General features: G+C 40.5%; 1 protein-coding gene and 1 long non-coding RNA gene across 2 annotated transcripts; one reads left to right on the top strand and one right to left on the bottom strand.

Annotated features, from left to right (window-relative positions):
* The first annotated feature begins 315 nt into the window (after window positions 1-315).
* LOC308080010 lies at window positions 316-1,609 on the top strand. The gene is made up of 2 exons (XR_013932662.1): window positions 316-1,255; window positions 1,320-1,609. It is a non-coding gene; the product is annotated as an uncharacterized lncRNA (long non-coding RNA).
* stimate (STIM activating enhance) lies at window positions 577-18,621 on the bottom strand. The gene is made up of 9 exons (XM_080421673.1): window positions 17,296-18,621; window positions 13,778-13,826; window positions 13,198-13,293; window positions 12,311-12,432; window positions 10,167-10,279; window positions 8,901-8,972; window positions 8,051-8,194; window positions 3,844-4,517; window positions 577-3,402 (listed from the first exon to the last, which is right to left on the bottom strand). Exons 1-8 carry the CDS (start codon window positions 17,483-17,485, stop codon window positions 4,404-4,406), a joined length of 900 nt encoding a protein of 299 aa, XP_080277799.1. The 5' UTR covers window positions 17,486-18,621; the 3' UTR covers window positions 577-3,402; window positions 3,844-4,403.
* Between the last annotated feature and the right edge of the window lie 1,810 nt (window positions 18,622-20,431).

Below are 20,431 nucleotides of genomic sequence, written 5' to 3'. Positions count from 1 at the left end.
AGGAACCGTGGTGTTATTCAGTCTTGTCTATACTTAAAACACCACAAGTAGCTTTTGTAATCATTAAGCATTATGTTTATGTGAACCATAAACATATGTACCAGGAAAAGAAAATACAAAAAGATAAACCAGTCTGAGAAATGATATGGTTGTGTTGGTCGGTTTACAACACTGAGGTCATGTACTAATAAGTGATTACATGTACTGTACATAATGAGTCAGGTTTAAATGTTTTTTTACAAGACAGACTTATGAGTACATAAAACATGTCTATGGCTGTGACTATACTGTATGTGTTTTTGTATATGTTTTATGTACTGTGCAGTCAAGCCATTTCAGGAGCCCTCATCATTATTCTAGGTGGGAAAACTCTGAGTGCAAACGCCTATAGTGCTTCTGTACTCCTGTACCCAAGTCTTAACTATTTTCTCCCCTTGTCTGCATGTTCTTTAGTACGTGCTTACTTCTACATATTATACCAGAAGTACATACCAATCCTTAAACGTACGTAAACTCACACAAAGAAAATCACAACATTTTTTATTTTGTTGAAAGAATCAGCCTGCTACTTAAAACTCACATTTGATATACTTTATTGCAAAAGCATATATGATAATAATGTATGTCTCATTGTTTGTCAGTTATTTTAATAATCAACCTTATGTATTTGTTTTGCTTTTGTGAAATACTTAAAAGCCCTCTTTGTCCTGGTTGAGCTGTGGGTTAACCATAAAACCGTTCATGACGCTCTACCCTCATTCCTTGAAGCTGCATATCACTTTGTCCTTAAGAAATCACCAAGAACGCAACATTCAAATCATTACAGGCACCATGATCATCACAGTCATAGTTTGCGTCCCCCTCCCTGCACTTTTAAAAGGACAAGTTGAAAAAACAGGCACACACGCATTCACACACGTAGACACACGCACACACACCATTCTCTCCTACATCTGATCCACAGTCACTAACAGTCTAGAGGTCTGTGCTTCTCCCAAATGCTCAACATCTAGTCTCGCGAGCCAGACTGTTGCCTCCGACAATATTCAAATGCTTCCGTCATACAGTCTGAAGCTCTGAAAATGACCAAGCGATGAAGCGGATGTGACGCGTCCTCCCCACTTCCGTTTCGTCTTCACAGTCGGGCAAATTTGGCCTCATATAAATCATAATAATCGAAGCAAATATAGCTTGCTGCTTATCCGTTAACAGAAATGACAAACAGATGACGGCTTCTGTTCTCCGATTTCGGGAGGTGTACTTCCAGACTGTATATAGCATTCAAGAGGTGTACTTCCAGACTCTATAGCATTCAGGAGGTGTAGTTCCAGACTGTATAAAGCATTCAGGAGGTGTACTTCCAGACTGTATAAAGCATTCAGGAGGTGTACTTCCAGACTCTATATAGCATTCAGAGATTGTGGAATAGTTGTCTGGCTACGCGAGACTACTCAACATCAGAACCTGCTGAATGCTGCGTAATGTCTGAAGATTGGAGCTTCTGGTTAAACAGCCAGATAGACAGGAGTAAAATATCCACTCAGGCACATCATCGGAACAAAAGAGCAAACGGAACAATAAGGACAAAATCACCCCCTCAAAACCCCCCCCCCAAAAAAAAAAAAATACATTGCACAAACACAAAAATGACAACATTGACAGAGCTTGAATGGATGAAAATGTGCAAGGTGTGTGTGTGGGAGGTTGTTGAAATAAGAACAACAGCCTCTGCTTTGTCTGGCCTGTGAGAATGACTGAAGAACACTTCCAGAGGAGGCATTGTCACCCTTTTTGGCCCCCCCAAAAAACTGCTTAAAAGTGAAAATAAAATAAAGAAAATATAAATAATCGAGAATTAGAATCACACGCACTGAATACATAAAGTAAACATAGGATCCGATAAAATGTCAGTATAACAGTTAGACAGAGACCTCTTGCCTTCCCAGGGACAACAGTGGCTACAGTAGGTGAACGAATGGTCAAAGGTCAGTACCAGTAGAATGTAGGGATGGGACGATATGAAAATTACATGTCATGATTATTGTGGCAAAAATAATTGCAATCAACGATATTATCGCGATAATCAAAATATGCTTAAAACTTATAATGCCAGTTTTTGTTGACCCCTAGCATCCCTATTCTGGGCAGGAACGTTCACCAAAAATAACAGATCTATAAGCTTGCAACGTGTTGTGAGCTTGTAGATCAGCTATTTTTGGCGAATTGATTTGTGTAGTGTGTGTAGAGAAGAGCATACCAAATGCGCTCTTTACAGGTCCGTTTTGATCAAGTATAGAGGGTTAAAGCGAATTCATCCCAATTTCACGATAAATTAAAATCTCTGCGATACGATTATTGCAAGTGTTTTTTTTTATCACGATAAACGATAACGATTATCGTCCCATCCCTAGTAGAATGATGAAGATTCCCATCGTCATCAACGAGTGCTGCTGCTTTGACTCCCAGTACAGTCACAACAAGACACTTTCACATGACCAGCATTACATACATACAAGATATACTGCACTATATTGTGTAACAGGTAGAGTTGGAAAAAGTTAGGATAACATCAATGAAACATACAGTAAGGCTGATTTATACCTAGTTGTGTGCTGTAGTTTCATACGCAAAAATAGCCGATCAACAAGCTCACAACGCGTAGATCGGCTATTTCCGGTACACGACGCGGCACGCAACCAAGTATAAATCATGGTAATACTCTCCCGCACGCTACGTGGTTAAGTCTACACACGAAAAAGAAATGTTTAAGACATAGTAGGTTATAATAAGGAATCTACATGAGGCATATTACACAATCACTTTTTGGGTGGCCACTTCATTATCAAATATATCAAAACAGGATGACAGAGAGGTTTTCTCATGGATTGCCTCTGTCAGGCCGTTCACAGTTGTTCCACCGTCGCACTCCTGGACCACTGTGCTTGACCCCGTGAAATCTTACCAATACATAATGGGCTCTGTGCGCAACTGCAGTCCCAGTTGACATTAGGTGTCACACCTAGACCTGCCACAATTATGACCTAATCGCTATTATTTGAGATAACCGCAATTATTTCCATGTTGAAAAATGTTCATATATTTTCAAACATTTTCAAAAATAGTGGAAACAGCAGATATACAAGCTCAAAACAGGCTATCTACACGCTTACAACGCATTGTAAGCTTGTAGATAGCCTAATTTCGGTGCATGACACGCTTCCATAGAAGACATGTTGACTTTTATGGAATCCAAATGACTGAAATCAGTCGCGGTACTGAGAACTTTAATTGGAAGCTATGGGGAAATGAAAAATGTTCCATTGCGGTAAAATCAATGGTCCACAATGGAAACCCCTGGGGCTTTTTGTGTTATCTTTTCAGCATTACCTTTGACTGTGCCACCTGTACTGTTAACTCATTCAGTGCCAGGCTTATTTCAAGCTTGTTGATTCCTGTGCCAGGATTAGGCTATTATTTTACCTTTTCAATTGGTCACAGAGTGTTTGTCTTCAGTGTGATTGATCCCCTGGTGGTTGCTAATCACTGAGGTGCTTCAGGTGTGGTTTCACAAATGTCAACGAGGTCATTGTGACCTCGTTGACATTGTTGTCTAATGTTTGAAAGTGGCATGTCTCACTCAGAAATACAGTGTTTACAATGGTAGGAAAAATTAGATTTTTTTCTCCGTTTTTTTTTTAACATTGAAGTGGATGGAGCATTAACTTTTTGAAAATCTTTTGATTTTTTTTTTTTTAAACAAATAAAAAAATGTTTGTGACGTCAAAAGACGTCATTGGCACTAATGGTCCACTGAAAACGGCCGTCAAAAGACGTCATTGGCACTCAATGAGTTAATAATCGTGTTAATAAAGTATCAAATCAAATCAGTCAAAACTGGAAGAGCCACCTTCTGAAAACTGGGACTAAGTTATGCACAGAGCCGATTAAACCAGTGTTAACAGATTTTTCCCTATAATACTTACATAAATGACTTAACAATATAATGGTCATACATGATGGGATCCTTATGCGTCGCTAAAGAGCGAGGGTGAGCCAATTATAAGCTCCATAAGCGATCCATGGTAGAGTACATGTGCTTTAACTGCAGAAGAACCCGTTTCCCTGTTTCTCAAATTGCAGTTTAGAGACAAACATGCAGAAGTCCTGTCTTCAGTAAAGGGCGTCCGATGGGCTCAATCCTATATTCCAAGTCCACATCTTCTCACCCCACCCCACTCCACACACAAACATCTCTCAACATTGAGAGACAAATGTGGACTTTAAAAACGCCAAGTCAATTCCTACGGCTGAGAGATATAGGGTGTGTGTGTGTGTGTGTGTGTGTGTGTGTGGGTGGGTGGGTGGGGGGGCTACCAGTGCAGGTTTTAGACCAGGATAGTTGGTCAAACAGGAATCCCCATACGGTGTTTCTTCTTCTTCACAGTCTTCAAGCCAGTGAGCCGACGGATATCATCCTCGTCCGACTCGTCCATCTCATCGTCTGCAGAGAAAAGGATCTGAGACAGACAGAGAAAAGCGATGATGAATAGAACGCGACAGATGACGGACAATGCTGAACCTGATTTTGGAAGAGTCCTAGACCGTTTGTCAATGTTCCCACCGTTATTTTTGTACAACAAACAAAAAAAATTGCAAAAATCTTGATGAATTTGAAAAACTTTTGAGAGCTTTCAAATCCTTTTCAGGATTAAAATTTAAAAATAGTACAAGTAGCAGATCTGATACTTTAGCTGCTGTAGTATGATCAAGTAGGGCGTTAATTTACGAAAAAACACAAAAAGTTAAAATATGGAGATAAGAGGTTTCTGCCCGACAGCGGCGATATGGAGGCTTAGATGAGTACTGACGTCCTGTGTGTGACCAACTCTTTTGTCAACAACAGATGAGCTCAGGGCCAATTGCAAGGTGTCGTCTGAATCTTGTTGCATGGAATTTTGGAGACAATAACATCCAATATGGATGAGCGTAGCTGGTAAAAATAGAGCAACCATTCATTAATTTAAGAGTGTCATGTTTGAACTCACATTATTACAATAATGAGAGTAATTTTGAAGCAGGATGGTGATGATTACAGATGTAAGTGAAGGTTTAAAGGGCAAGACCACTTTGGTAGAGGTTTCGGTTGTGTAGTTACCTTGCCATAAAAATAATTGCTTTTCATAAATAAATAAAAAACAGTACTGGGTTTGGTGATGTTCTATATTGCCTGAATCAACTTTGTTTACGCTTGTTTATGTGCTAAAAGAGTTATTTTGAGAGCTGTTTCACCGTACAATGTAAGTTAATGAGCATATTTTGAATTATCAATTTCTAATCAATGAGCAATTATTTTTGATTTCTTGTCCACCTTTGGAGTTAGATCATGGCAAGGTAACTACACAACCCAAACCTCTACCAACGTGGTCTTGCCCTTTAACCTAAGTGTCCAAGTATTGGCAGCATGACATTAACCCATTAAGACCTTAAGCCGATTCTACAAATGTCTTCTAAATCATAAGAGTTTTATGAAACACTCATGTTGCTGCAGTGGTTTTCAAACTTTTTCATTTCAAGGACCCCCAAAATGATATGTATTTGGCCACGGAATCCCATCTCAAAATATTTAGTTCCAGGGACCCCCCCAGAAGCAAAGATTTGAGTTACAAATGTTTGCTTTAAAATATATATTCAAAGATTTGCACACATCAAAAATAACACATCTACAAGCTACATAGATGCGTTTCCGGTTTGAATGGGTTAATAAATGACCCTACTACACAATTGAAGAGAGACGGGCTATGACTTCATGTGTTATGTTTTCAGTGTTGGAGCCCAGAGCGTAGACCCACCTGCCTATCTAGTAGTGATAGTCATAATATCTCAGATTTATATAGCGCTCTTTTAAGTACCCAAAGTTGCTTTAAATGTCTACAGTAGCACAACATTGTCATGGGCTAAATAAACAAGCATGTTTTTTTGTTTTTTTTGTTGCGTGTGAGAGCGGCTGACCCGCTCACCCGCAGCCCGCATAATTGCCTCTGAAATCCTGACTCCACCACCCGCGCCGCGGGTTGGCCCGCGGGACCCGCGGGTTACGGTTCGGCCCGCTCATCACTACTATCTAGCTAGTTCTCTTTGTCAGTGTCTGCCAAATGTATGACGATGACCCTGAAATGTACTAATTCAATCAGGTGGTTCAAGAACATCCGGGCAAAGCACCAAAAGGCTGTGCAACAGTTTCTTCCCTCAAACCTTCAGAAACACTGAACACTCGCCATATACCGGCCCCAACACAAAACCAACATATCGTTACTGTCGGGCAGAACCCCTCTCCGTATTCAAAACTTTTTTGTTTAATCGTAAATTAACGCCCTGCATGATCATACTACAGCGTCACACAAACGCATCAAAAGTAGCAGATCCACAAGCTCGAAACTTGTGCTTGTAGATCTGCTACTTTTGAATTCTAATCCTATGAGGTTTCCACCTGACAGAGATGATATAGCACTTTTGAATAGCACTGTACCTATATTGCATTTTGAATGCATTAGCACTTTTTTACCCATGTTGTTTTTCCTTATTTTATTGCTGCTTTCTCTCTCCTTTTTTGTTTTTAATGCCTTTGACTCTTTTTTAACGTGTCTGTTGTTTTAAATGTGAGCAACATGAGTCAAATTAAAAACATAGGACCACAATGGAAACAAGTCCCCAGGACTTTTTTGTGTTATCCTTTTAGCCTTAATGTCTGACTGTACCACATGCTGTTTACATTTCTGACTAACAAAGTATTCAATCAATCAATCAAAGTTACAGTTATTGCTTAAAGGAGTAGTTCACCCAAACAATGACAATTTTATATCAATTACACACCCCATGAAGCCTTGAATTCATGGATGTTTTTCTTTTGCCTTTAAGCTTTGCTTTTAAGCCAATCATTTGATGACCGGGTCATTTGTCAGTAGGAGATTCAGAAGGAGACTCTTTGAGTCTCCGACCGGAGACTCTGCCGGTCATCAAGTGAGTGAACTTCTCCTGTAATGTAGAATTTCCTGTTCCATATACAAAATGTATTAACCTAGGATTTATCTACATAATGCACTATATTCATTTAGGATGAAAAGTGTGACTTCATGTGTTGGTATTAGTAGGAGAACGGAACTCTGCTGCTTTTATAGGCCTGTTAAAGTGACTGGCTGTGGTCATTAGCTAGAGTGATGAACAGCCTGTGTTTGTATTTTCTTTCTTTCTGCCAGATGGTTAGTCAATACTCAATGCAGACAGGAGAGAACAGGAAGAGTGAACACAGTCCAGTGACTGTCACAGATAACAACCAGAGTGTAAACAGAGAGCAGCGGGGGCCACGCTGCTGATTTGCTTTTTTCTCAGATCTTTCTTTTGAAAGACTGTAATGTTCCAACCTTTAAACATGCTCGTTTCAACCTGTAGGCGTGTAAACGAGAGTGCAGCTCAGGCCAAGTGTGTTGGTAACTTCTGGCCTGTTTTACCACTCTAAACCATACCTGGCAACATTAAACTGTGAAAAAACCCTGACCCCGGCCCTTTCCCACCGGATCGCTGTAACTTGGCAACGCCCCCTTGGCATCAGAGCCGCTGCTGCACGTTGCCAATAAAGTGATATTGAAAAAATAAGTTTCTTCATTGATAGAAAGAAACATTACATAAATGTTAATACGAAAAAAAACTAAACTAAACTGTAAAAAGCTCAGCCAAACAAAACTGTTGAAATGAAAAGATAAAAGGTGGATTAACATTAGTAAAGACAAGCTTCTGACACACAGACATGAACGTTGTAAGGTGAAATGAATGTGGGTGGGACAAGTTTGGCGGTGGGTCTGGGGGTCCTCCCCCATAAACTTTTTGACACAGTCGATGTAATTTCCTGTATTCTGGGTGGGTAACAGCCATGTGCATGCTCACTTTTGTTGAGTATGAGTTGCCCAAAAATCTGTAGAATTTCAGGGTGCAGTTCAATTCAGGAGCCAAGAAGGAGACAAGGTAAAAATTCTGGAGTCTCCTGCTAAACACTCACCTCAGATTCAGAGTCGTCGTGGGAGAGGGCACGCCTGTAGCGCACTTTGCTGTTCCCCCGGGCGTCTTCTTCCCGCTCCTCCAGCTTGTCTTTTTTCCTGTGTTTCTTCATTAGAAAGTTGTCCACCACCCAGAACATCAGGGCCTGCAAAGACACATTAAGTTGGAATCAGTGTTAATTTTGTCGATTATAACTTTTAACTATGACGAAAAATGTTCGTCGACTACCTTTTTTTCACACACGAAAATTAAACAAAAACTAAATGAAAACTAAGCTATGATGACTAAAACTATAACTAAATATACAGTATTGAGAATTTCGTCAACAAATAAAAACTAGACTAAGATGGACTAGTAGAGAAGAGATCCAGTAGAACCAAGACATTTTATGCTTGGTTGTGTTGTGTTGCTCTCCAAAATAGCCGATCTTTTTAGTCGACTAAATCAACTGTAGATTTAGTCAAATATTATGATATTTAGTCAACTAAACCATTTCAGATGAAATAAAACTAGGGGGGGGGGCAAGGAGAAGAGAGATCAATAAAATCAACAATATATCTACATTATGTACACACAGCATATGTATCCAGTGAGGTAAGTACCTGAGGTAATACAGTGCAAATACAGGAGGTTTGAACACTATTTCACCAGAGACTAGGCAAAGTGCCCCACCCACATTAGTCTCCACAGAATACAGAGACTGGCTGTACTGCCTGCTCCTTGTGAGTCGTGAGGACCAGAGTTTGAATTCTTACTGACCTCAGTTTCCTGTCAGTGTCAGAAATGTAATTTCTAATGTAGCAAACATTGCCAAAAGATAGAAACACACAAAAGGAAAAGAAGACTCTTACGTTAACGAAGAATGGAACGATGAGCATAACGATGGCCAGTTCCAGATGAGGATTCTCTATAGGGAGAGCCAGCTGTGACACACACACACACACACACACACACACACGCGCACACACACACACACACACACACACACACACACACACATATCGTTGCTGTCAGGCCTCCTATCTCCATATTCAAACTTTTTGTGTTTTTTTTTTTTGCGCAAATTAATGCCCTACTTGATCATACTACAGCATCAACACAAAAGCATCAAAAGTAGCAGTCAGATCTACAAGCTCGAAACGCGGCGCAAAGCGACACGTTGTGCTTGTGACGATATACATAGTTACTTTGGGTCAGTTTAACACACCCACAATTCAACAGACACAAAGCCTACAGCTGGCACAAAAAAGCGTGACCATATAACTAGTGTTTTAGCTGCGCTCCATTGGCTCCCTGTCAATTTTAGAATTCATTTGAAGGTCCTTTTATTTGTTTTTAAATCTCTACACAGGCTGGCCCCCCTTATGTCTCACAGAACTTGCGCACCTTTATACCCCAGACAGAGCACTGAGGTCTGCTGACAAGTTGCTTTTGGTGGCTCCCAATCAGAAGTTATCAGTCTATATTTTGTATGTTTATTAAAATCAATAAACATATTTTGCCCCCCAAAAAGTGCTAGCCTATCAAGGTTTACAAATCTCTACTCAAGACTTAGTTCTTTTCATTAGCTTTTGATCATGTTTGAGTCAATGACTTCTATTTTATTTCATATGCTTCTTTGCCCGTACAATCAAGCACATGAACAATCTGACAATAAAAATAAATCAAGACAAAAGGAAACGCTAACCCCCTCCCTTAATAAACTTGTACTTTGTCCTATGTATGATGAATAGCGAGAATAGCCAATCTACAAGGTCACGTGTTGTGAGCTTTAAGGCCTTAATGTGTTTAATTTTACGTCTATATGTATTAAAACATCAGCTAACATTAAACATAAACATAGTTGTGCGGTTAATAAATCAGACATTTGTTCATAATTTAATCGTTTCTCCTGGGACTAATTTCCAACTAGATTGTTCCAAACATTCATACTGTGCTTTAACATGCATTAAAAAAACGCAGCAATAACATATCTTTGACAAGAGTTATAAAAGTAGCGTTTCATGTTTGTTCATATTTTGATGTATTTATAGCATGTCTCCCTGCTTTGACAGTGATGAATTACGTCTAAAAAACAAACACAGCAGACATTGTCCTTTACTAGTGTTGCTGCTGACCTGCTTCCACTGGGGAATGAGGAGAACCAGAATGATGAGGATCTTCTCAAACATCATGATGAGGATGTAGAGAGCACACTGACCTGCCCACGCCGTGCACTGCACTGGCTCCCCTGTATAAAGGAAACAAGGCAATTGTTTTAAACGTAGTTACAAGTACACAAACGGTGCAGGACATGGTATTGCAGCACTGCTGCAGTCAGTGGTGTGGTGGCAGCTACTGCCCTCCACTGGACGTTATGGGTAACAGCAAGTGGAGGACGCTTATGGTCTGTCAGTGCAGGGAAGTTCGTTGTGGAACAGTGGTGTAAAGTAACTAAGTACTATACTTAAGTCCAATTTTGAGTATTTCCAATTTTCAGTACTTTTACTTCTACTCCACTACATCTCAGAGGAAAATATTATACTTTTACTCCACAACAATTATTTGAAAACTTTAGTTACTAGTTACTTTTTATTATCTACAAAGTCTACAAAATCACAACGCGGCATGGTGCGACGCGTTGTGAGCTTGTAGATCTGCCATTTTCAAAAGATTTTATACATTTGTGACCGCTTACAGTGGTTTGGTACAGAAGTCGCGAGTTGCAAAACGGCCGAAAATGGGGAAATAAGTTACTGTAGATTTGTATTTTTTGTGTTTGAATTTTTTTTCCATATTAACACAGTTTGAATGTTGTAAAATGTTGTAAATGTAAAACGGCTTTCCATCAGAAAGCCGTTTTATAGTCATTAAATGGTTACAATTAGATTGTGAACATGGCTCTGTTTGTAAGTTTCTGTGAGTATTTTGGGGGTTGAACATTCAACATTCACTCATTATGCAGAATGTCCCGTTTCACAAGTTTTCAAATTTTGAAAACTTGTGAAACGGGACATTCTGCATAGTGAGTACCTTTACTCTAGTAAATTTTGAATTACGGACTATTTCTACATTGATGTATTGATACTTTTACTTACGTAAAAAATTTGAGTTGTTTTTCCACCTCTGGGAACAGTCTACCAGTAGGCCCGTCACAATTATTACATAATCGCCTAATCGTAATTGTTTGAGATAATCACAATTATTGTTTGCATTATTGTCATAATCACTTCCATGTTGAGAATCTTTCATATATTTTCTAAACATTTTCAAAAATAGTGGAAATAGCGTTTTTGTCGTGTTTTCAGCTTGTAGATAGTCTATTTCCACAATTCATATAAAGTTATTTGTCATATCTGCCCTGTGCTACTTATGTTTACAAAGCTTAAAAGTCAAACAGAAACATGATTTCTATTCATAGTGTTCCAATGTTCAACACAATTAAATCGTTAATCGCAATTATTTGAGCGACAATTAATTAAAATGTCATAATGGTGACAGCCCTATCTACCAGCTACCATTCCAGACTGTCCAACTTTTGCTGCTTTTAAACTTGGTATAAAAAATTGGTTACTGGAGCGCCAATCCTGCAACCATGTATAATAAGACTGCATGGTCTCGGACTCAATTTACATCCTTTTTTTTAGCTTGTAACCATGTTTTGTATTTTCATTTGGTAATTACTTATGGTGTTGATTGTAAATGATGTACAACTGTAGGCTCTGTTTTTGTATGTTATTCGTTTTTTTATGTTGAGACAAAGGATGGAAATTGCAATCTCTTGTTAAATCCTATGTAGTTACAGAGCATTTTATGTATTGGTCATTGATACAGTGGTTCTCAAAGTGGGGTCCCGGGACCCCCAGGGGTCCTTGGGGGGGTACCAGGGGGTCCCCAGCAAAATTTGTTAATATAGCGTCACAATCATTTAACCACTTTATCCATTTATGTTCAAAAATAGCAGATGTACAAGCTCAAAGTGCTTCACTCCATGCCGTGCTGCGAGCTTGTACTGTACATCTGCTTTTTTTTGGAAACTTTTGATTATTTTCTTTTACATAAATCTTCTCTTCTGGGGGTTCTGGCACAAAACGTTTTCAGATGGCGATCCGCGGCCAAAAACATATCAATTTGAGGTTCCTTGGCACGAAAAAAGTTTAACAACTATTACGATATAGAAGGTATTTGTAGAATCGGCCTCAGGTCTTAAGTTAATGGGTTAATACAGTCTCATTCAAACAAACGAATACATTAAAACAATGTTCTTCTTCTTCTCTCTCACCATATTCTCCAAAGCGTAGAGACTCCCACTGTTTCCACTCTACAATGGCGCTGACCGCTCTCACCCCGGCATAGATCAGCAGCATGCCCAGAGACGCGTCCAACAGGAAGTTGATGAGGTATCTAGAAGAAGGGAGAGAGAGAGAGATCAACGGGTATCGTAGTTTTACACGGCACTATTCCCTGCTAAGTCTACTGGTTAGGATTCAGCACTGACTGAATCCAGGTATTAAAGTTAATGATGTGTCAGATTAACAACTGGTGATGACCTACAGAACAATCCAGGGCATGACACCCCCATGCCTTCAGGACATTACCAAATCCACAAACATCCTCTTTGGCCTTCCTCTTCTCCTCTTGCCTGGTAGCTCCATCTTCAGCATCCCTCTCCCATTGTACCCCTCATCTCTCCTCTGCACATGTCCAAACCATCTCAACCTTGCCTCTCTTGTCTTATCCCCAAACCTTCTAACCTGGGCTGATCCTCTAATCTAGTCATTTCTGATCCTGTCAATCCTTGTCACTTCCTAATGAGAATCGTAGCATCCTGATTCTGCCACCTCCAGCTCTGCCTCCTGTGTTTCCGCCAGTGCCGCCGTTTTCCAAGCCGTACACCATGGCTGGTCTCACTAATGTCTTATACATCTTCCCTCTCACTCTTCAGTGCCATTCAGTGATTTAAAAACATATAATAGAATCTGACTTAAAATCAATTCTGAAGCAAACAGGGAGCCACCCCCCTTCCCTCCTATACAAGCTGACTCCATTTCAAACTCCACGTTAACCAAGTTACTCATTGAAAACACACAACGCGTCCCTTACTCCCTTCTAATGCGTGAGGGGACGGTCAGTTTTACTTTATTTTATTCATTTTCTAATGGAACTCACAGTGAGCAGGGGTCTTCCTCTGTGAGATCAGACAGGAAGACGTTGGCAAAGTGGATGAACAGCATCCCTATGGCCTGTTTGGATGTGTCCAGGAACCTGTGGATGGAACAGTGGATGAGAAAATTATGCAGGGATTTAATCATCTGATGCAGGGACAGGGTCCCCAAGCTTTTTCAGCTCGAGACCCAAAAAAATATTTTTTTGTCTTTCTGACCGGGATCCAAACTTAATCCAAAAATAAATGATGAATTAATCACCTAAGTTCTATAAAAAAAAGTGAAAATAGCACCTTTTGCATTTTATTTTTTTTATAAGTTTTTTTAGGAAAGGTAAAAGAATAAACAGGATATCATCTCTGTCGGGTGGAAACTTCATATGTCCAAAACTGTTACTTTTCAGGATTCAAATTAAAAAATATCAAAATGCTGTGTGACACTGTAGTGTGAACAAGTAGGGCGTAAATGTACGAAAAAAGTTAAAATATATCAGAGCGTTTCTGCCTGGCAGCGACAATATTTAATTGCAACCCCCCCACTGCACACATCTGGAATGATATGTGTGCAGTTGCTGCCTTACTCACCAGATCTTCCAGGCCCTCCGCTCATGCTTGGGCTCCCTGAAGCGTTTCACTGCAGAGCAGACAGACAGACAGACAGTGTTACTGTAAGGCTTAATGCATTCTTAATCTTATGTGTTACTGTAAAGGCTTAACGCATTCTTTGACCGCATTAGGATTCAAATGGGGAAAGTGTTGACATGAGGAGCATCTATATTAGCCTTCATTTAGCCTCAAGAGTGAAGATTGATTGACTGCGTATCATGCAGTCAGTGCAAGCGTGCCACACACACACATCTGCAGTTGCGCACACACACACAAACAATTATCAAACAGAACCCCCCCCCCTCCCCATGATTCATTAGTTTATATCACAGGGCTCAAGGGAGCTGTCAACAGGCCTGTTCTGCATTCGAACAGTGTTTTTAATAGCAGCTCTGATACACTGTGGTGGTGAACTTCATTTCCTGCCCTGTTTAAGAACAAGGCCGGTATTATGATAATATCACAGGGATGGTAAATGAGGTCTGACTTCTTGTTTGACTTCCCCATTTGAGTCGTTAAACTGTCATGCAAATACATTCACAAGTCAGACATGAGTCATGACGACCAATGTCCTTAGGTCATCTTGTTAAAATTTTGTTCGAGGTATTTGAGTCAATGAGATAATTATGACGTAAAAATGTATGACTGAGGGTGAGACTGGAGCAAGGGTAACGTGTTATTTGGTCTAAGAGAAAGCGCAAAGCTAGCAGATGAGGAACTCTGACACTGCTGATAAAAATAAAGAACAATCTTGATAGCTGTCGGCGGTGTAAAGACCTTGTATGTCCAAAACAGTAACTTTTCAGGAAACGGAACGAAATTTGTCAGAAATAGTGAAAATCTACAAGCTCACAATGCATTTCAATGTGAGCTTGTATAGTTTAACTGCTATTTTCACAACATTTGCTTGACACTCTTTAACGACAAAGTAGGGCATAAATAGACGAAAATACGAGAAAAGTCGAAATATGGAGATAGGCGGTTTCTGCCCGACAGCATCGAACGATGAATTTGATAGTGATACCCCTGCTGGTAACATAATACACCATTTTAAGCAGCACAGCAGAAATGCAGAGAATCTGAATCTGACAAGCTAAGCAATTGGAAAATGTGGAATGGAAAAGTGAGTCCATATTCTTTGTGTATGGTATTCTATGGGGCTAGCCTAGAAACGTATGAATACAGAATCCATATAGAATATGAACCTAATCTACCATTTTGCCCTGACTGCCATATCAGTGCTCTGAATCTTGCACGTTGAGTGCCTGTAAATGGTGCATCGTGTGGCTTCTACTTAACCGCTGTCAAACTGGTTTCCCTATTTTGGTGCATGTCATTGAGGGCGAATCTTAAAAAAAAAAAAAACATTCACATTATTTCTGTGTTGTGAGCTTTGCAAGTTGTGAGCTTGTGGATTGGCTATTTTCGCAATTTTTTAATTAGTGCTTAAGTGGCTTGGTAGAGTATTCAAAACCCACAGCTCCTGTCAATGTGAGGGCTTCTCTGGGGTATGTGAGTTATGGACTTTTTGTTCCTTCTTTTTAATGAATCTCTGTGTGTGAGAGAATGTGGCGAGAGTTGTGAGAAGAAGCCTCCTCTCAGAAGGCAGCATAGCCAGCTATTTGTGCTTGACAATAGTGGCTTGTTTTCCACCATGTCAAACTTCTATGACACAGAGATGCCAGTAGGATGAGAGAAGCGCTTCTTTTTCTTATGACTAATGACTTCGCTTCCTTGTTCCTTACTTCTCCAACACCGGCCAGACACTGATGACTTAACAGTATATTCTGTGTAAAAGCTGTGATGCCTATGTTTTTACAATGATCCAATTTCCCTTGCATAAACTCTGTATGTGACAAAACGACGGCATCATTAGTGGCCACGTGTCAAAAATGGCACTGGGTTGCCTCTGGCTGAAAGCCAGACTGGTGTGGTGTGTCTATAGACTCTAAATACACATTAACCAAAGGGCTTTCTGAGTTCTTGTGTATGCGGCGAACTGTGACCTCTGTTTTCCTGTCGAATGGCTGAATTGTGAAGACAAACAGACACACCCCGGCCTGCATGCGGTTATGTTGGGATATGAGATGCAGGCACAGTCAGACAGAGGCCCCACTCCTCTTCTGCTGAGAGAGAGAGAGAGCTGCCTGGCCTCGGGCGGCAGCCCCAGCATTGAAAAGCTGAACATTCCGTGCTGCTGGGAGGCTACGCTCTAACTCTTAACTGTGACACTGAAGGCTGGACCACCAGACAACACTGAGCGTATGTGCAGTGCCAAAAACACTGGCTTGACAATGGAAAGTTGCTCTATTAGTTCGAGTGTTATGATTCACTAATGCTAAAGAGCATGATATACACAAATTGTGTAATTGCAAGGGCAAATCAGTTTAGGGGTGCCACAAACACTCAATTGTCTATGGGTTGGGATACATAACTGCATTTTAACCTGAAAAGGGACACGATGAATATTCGAAAAGGACGACAGGGCCTTCCCCAAATGAGATCAATATTGCATGCACTGGCATTATTGATAAACCAAGAGCTGTGATTGGATCATTGTCCACTTTGTCTGAGTCAGCACTTAAGTGTCTGATAATAGGACAGTAGGCTGGCTCCCCCCTGACATGAGTGTACTGAAACTTAAGTATGTCGTCTCTGTTGTGTGGAAACCTCATATGTCCAAAACTGTTACTTCTCACTTCAGGATTGAAATTCCAAAGTAGCAAAGGTAGCAGATCGACATCGCTTAGTGCCGTGTTTCGAGCTTGTGGATCTGCTACTTATGATGCTGAAGTGTGATCAAGTAGGGCATTCATTTACAAAAAAACACTTAAAAGGTTACAATATGGAGATAAGAGGTTTCTGCCCGACAGCAACGATGTCAGTGTATAGAACGCATGTAATCACACATCAGTGTACTGATAGCATGTACTCACATGTCAGTGTACAGGCATTTAATAACATCAGTGTACTGAAGCCGGCATGTATTCACACGCACTTAAGTGTGTTCTGTGAGTGTACTGTTGGCATGTACACTACAGTACTCACACATCAGTGTACAGAAGGCATGTACACTACAGTACTCACACATCAGTGTACACAGAAGGCATGTACAGTACTCACACATCAGTGTACGGAAGGCATGTACAGTAGTCAATCATACAGCCCGATCGATGCCAGATCTTTGAGTAGAATGCCCAGCCACTGATGCTTTGACCAATATATTTTATCAACATGTGCAATTATGTGAGAAAGTGAAATTCTAATCCATTTGAAAAACATTGATTTGATTAAAGTTTTTAGAAAATAGACAATTATCTACGAGCTCACAGCAGGTCTCAACACAACACATGATTAACTTGAAGATCTGTTCTTTTTTTTAACTTACAAATTGGGAAACAATGTCAGCTGCATAATTGCCGAAACTAATGTCAGATATACCGGTATATCGGCCAGACCGATATACCGGTTCTGGCTGGCTCCACTGCTATACTCACACATCAGTGTACTGAAGGCCACGACGGCGAGCAGTCCCTGGAGGAAGATCCCAAACGAGTTCATCAGGGCGCCGTTCTTGCAGCCGCGGTTGGGGTCGGCGGTGGTCGACATGTTGGTGGGGAACACCGCGGGCAGACCCGCTCCTACTGACCCAGGCCCACCGTTCCCAGTCAACCCGCTCACAGACATGATGGGGGTGGGTGGAGGCGGAGGGGTCACTGTTGCCTTGTTGTGGAATTACAACAAGTGGATGAAGGTTAAATAGGTGAAGTTGATGATGTGCGTTGTTTGTGTTGCTGGACACAGATGTTTGGGGGTCAGTCAGTCCTCCTGCCGCTGTGTTGGATCAGCTGGTGATCGATCCATTAAGCAGGACAGTCTTCAGAGTAACCGATAACAACATCCTCCTGCTTGCAAACGCAAGACTCATTCTCTGAACAATTCCCACAACAACCAAACATCCATGACTGAGACTTGGATCTCTCTTTAAAACGCATTTAAGAGGGAGCAGCAGGCATGCCACTCCAAAGAAGGATGTTGGGGATCAAAAACAAACAGCTACATGACCGTGACGCCTCGGGTGTTCGGGTCAACAGGGCGACACAGTCCTGACACGGAGCAATGACAACATGTAGAGTAGCTTGAACACTTTGATGCAGACGAAGCAGCAGCTGTTATAAAATGAATCGTGGTTCTCCTACTGCTGCTGCGCTGCAGGAACATCCTGAGCTCTGCAGTGAGCTGCTGCTAGCCGCCGGAGAGACGAGTACACCATCATCAGCATAGGTAGCATGGAGCCATGCATGCTTCTTTCACTGAGCCATGTTGACATGATAAATAATAACACACGCCTGCTTTGTCAAGTTAATTTGTCCGGGGGAAACAGGTCCGTTTATACACAAAACAAAAATAAAATCATTTCATTGTTTTTATTATTATTTTTACTTCGTTTCTAAATCTTTTTTTCATACAATGTAGCACTTTGTCAAATATAAAGTGCGTTACAAATAACATGTATTGTTAAATGTCTACTACTACCGTGAGGAGAACATCTGTGTTGTATTTACCGTCAGGCTATCTCTGCGACCACCTATAATCGATGCTAACAGGCTAAGCTAGCTAGCGTTGGCTAATAAATGTTCAACCTAGCCTTTAGCAGCTTCCATTGTTTGTCACAGCTACTTGGGAACTTCTCCCGCAAGCAAAGAGATTCGGCTCCGACGCGACGGTTCTCTCAACGTGTCAAAGGAAGGTGTAAAAGGTGGAATATGGTGGATAATTTGCAGTTGTTGGAGCATCGCGTACGTCCAGCTGGTTGTTCTCGATCAGTGTTGCCAGATTTGGACAGAAATAAGCAACCGGGTCTATGAAAACTAGCCCAAAAATAAGCGACTAGGCCACATGTAACCTCGCCTCACCAGTCTTTCCACTAGGCCACATGAATGAACACTTGAAACAATCTACAAGCTCACAACGCGTCGTGATGCGAAGTGTTGTGAGCTTGTAGATCTGCTATTTTCAAAACCTCTTGAAATAAAATGTGGAATAACACATCTGGCACAAAACATTTTCAGATGGGGGTTAGGTTAGGCGACACATACTACATTTGGGGGTCCATGACATGGAAATATTTGAGAATCACTAGTTTAAATACTAATTAAGGCCAAATAAGCAACAACACTAGAAACAAGCCCCCAAAAACGCACCCCGCAACTACCAATATTACTACCAAAAGCGACTTTACAGAAAAAGAAGCCCAAAGTCGCTTATAATAAGCGGACATGGCAACGCTGTTCTCGACAGCGGTGCCCACTCCTGTTGACATACTGTCACGTGATTGACGTCAACCCAAAGGCACTCTGGGTAATGTAGGAAAGACACGTACCAAAAAAAAGGAAAGACACGTACAGACCTATTTTTAACTCTATGGTACAGACCTATGGTACAGACTGACGGAATGAATGGACAACTCTGTAATTTAATTTGTCGTTTATTGCAGTGTTCTTCTTTTAAATAATTCACAAAGATTAAATCAAAAGTCATTTCCGCTCTTTTGTATCCAGACGGAATTATGGAACAAGCAATAAAGTAAACAAATTAATCTGTTTTCTTTCCTCACACAAAATCAAACATCACAAACTATGTTAATTCCACAAAAAAAGAAAGGGAATTCTGACATTGATTTGCTGGATCAGTATTAAGTAGGTCTGTTTGCTTTTTAACATAATTTATCATTTTTTAAAAACCAAATAGTCTATGCATAGGCCTATAAGAAAAAACAAGAAAAAAGATTAATTCATACTGCCTGCTTTAAAATATCTTCAGTGATAGGCCAGTGAATAGGCAACCCTGTTTATTTGAATGATGAATCAATCAATTCTGTTCCGGCTTGGATCCATGGAACTTAGTATGCTACAATTTATTTATTGGGATCATCACCATGAAAACAGCATTTTCAAGGTTTAAAAAAAAAACATTATTAATGTTATAGAATCATTTAAATCTTAAAAGGTAGGGTAAGTGATTTGCACTTATTCAAATTATTGCAAAATGGGTCTATGTTCTGATAGTACTAGTTACTATAGAGTGTCCTGTCCATATAAGGAGTCTCCCATGTCTCTCCAGCTCTTTATTAAACAGAAAATGCATTTTCAGTGCTCTCTCCTGATTGGCTTAAATGTTGTCACCTACCTGAAAATGTACTATATTCTGTTTACTAAAGAGCTGGAGAGACCCCTGTGACCGAACAAACGCTCTGTCTGTAGCAATGATTACTATCAGAATATAGTACTTTAACCTTTTCAACAAAAACAAAAAAAAAATCACCAAAAAATATCACTTACGTGTTTTGCCAATTATTTGGGGGCCCACTTGCATTACCCTCGCGGCCCACCAGTGGGCTCTGGCCCAGAGGTTGAGAATGACCGATATAGGCTACTGAAACCATCAATGAGTGAAACAGCACTCACCTTTGGAATTATGCTTAATATGATACAGCAGATTTTCCTTCATTTCTTTCCTTCTCCATTTGGAAGATACCCTGGCTATCTACACCCAAATCAAATTGTTTTGGCCTATGCTGTGAAAATATGCCCAGGGATTTTACACACTAGGCTGGACAACAAGAACTACCGC

The sequence above is a fragment of the Gymnoscopelus braueri genome (genome assembly GCF_963280865.1).
Source record: "Gymnoscopelus braueri genome assembly, chromosome: 3".
NCBI classification, from domain to species: Eukaryota; Metazoa; Chordata; class Actinopteri; order Myctophiformes; family Myctophidae; genus Gymnoscopelus; species Gymnoscopelus braueri.
Note: the sequence above shows the minus strand (reverse complement) of the source record. Positions and strands in the feature narration are given on the sequence as shown.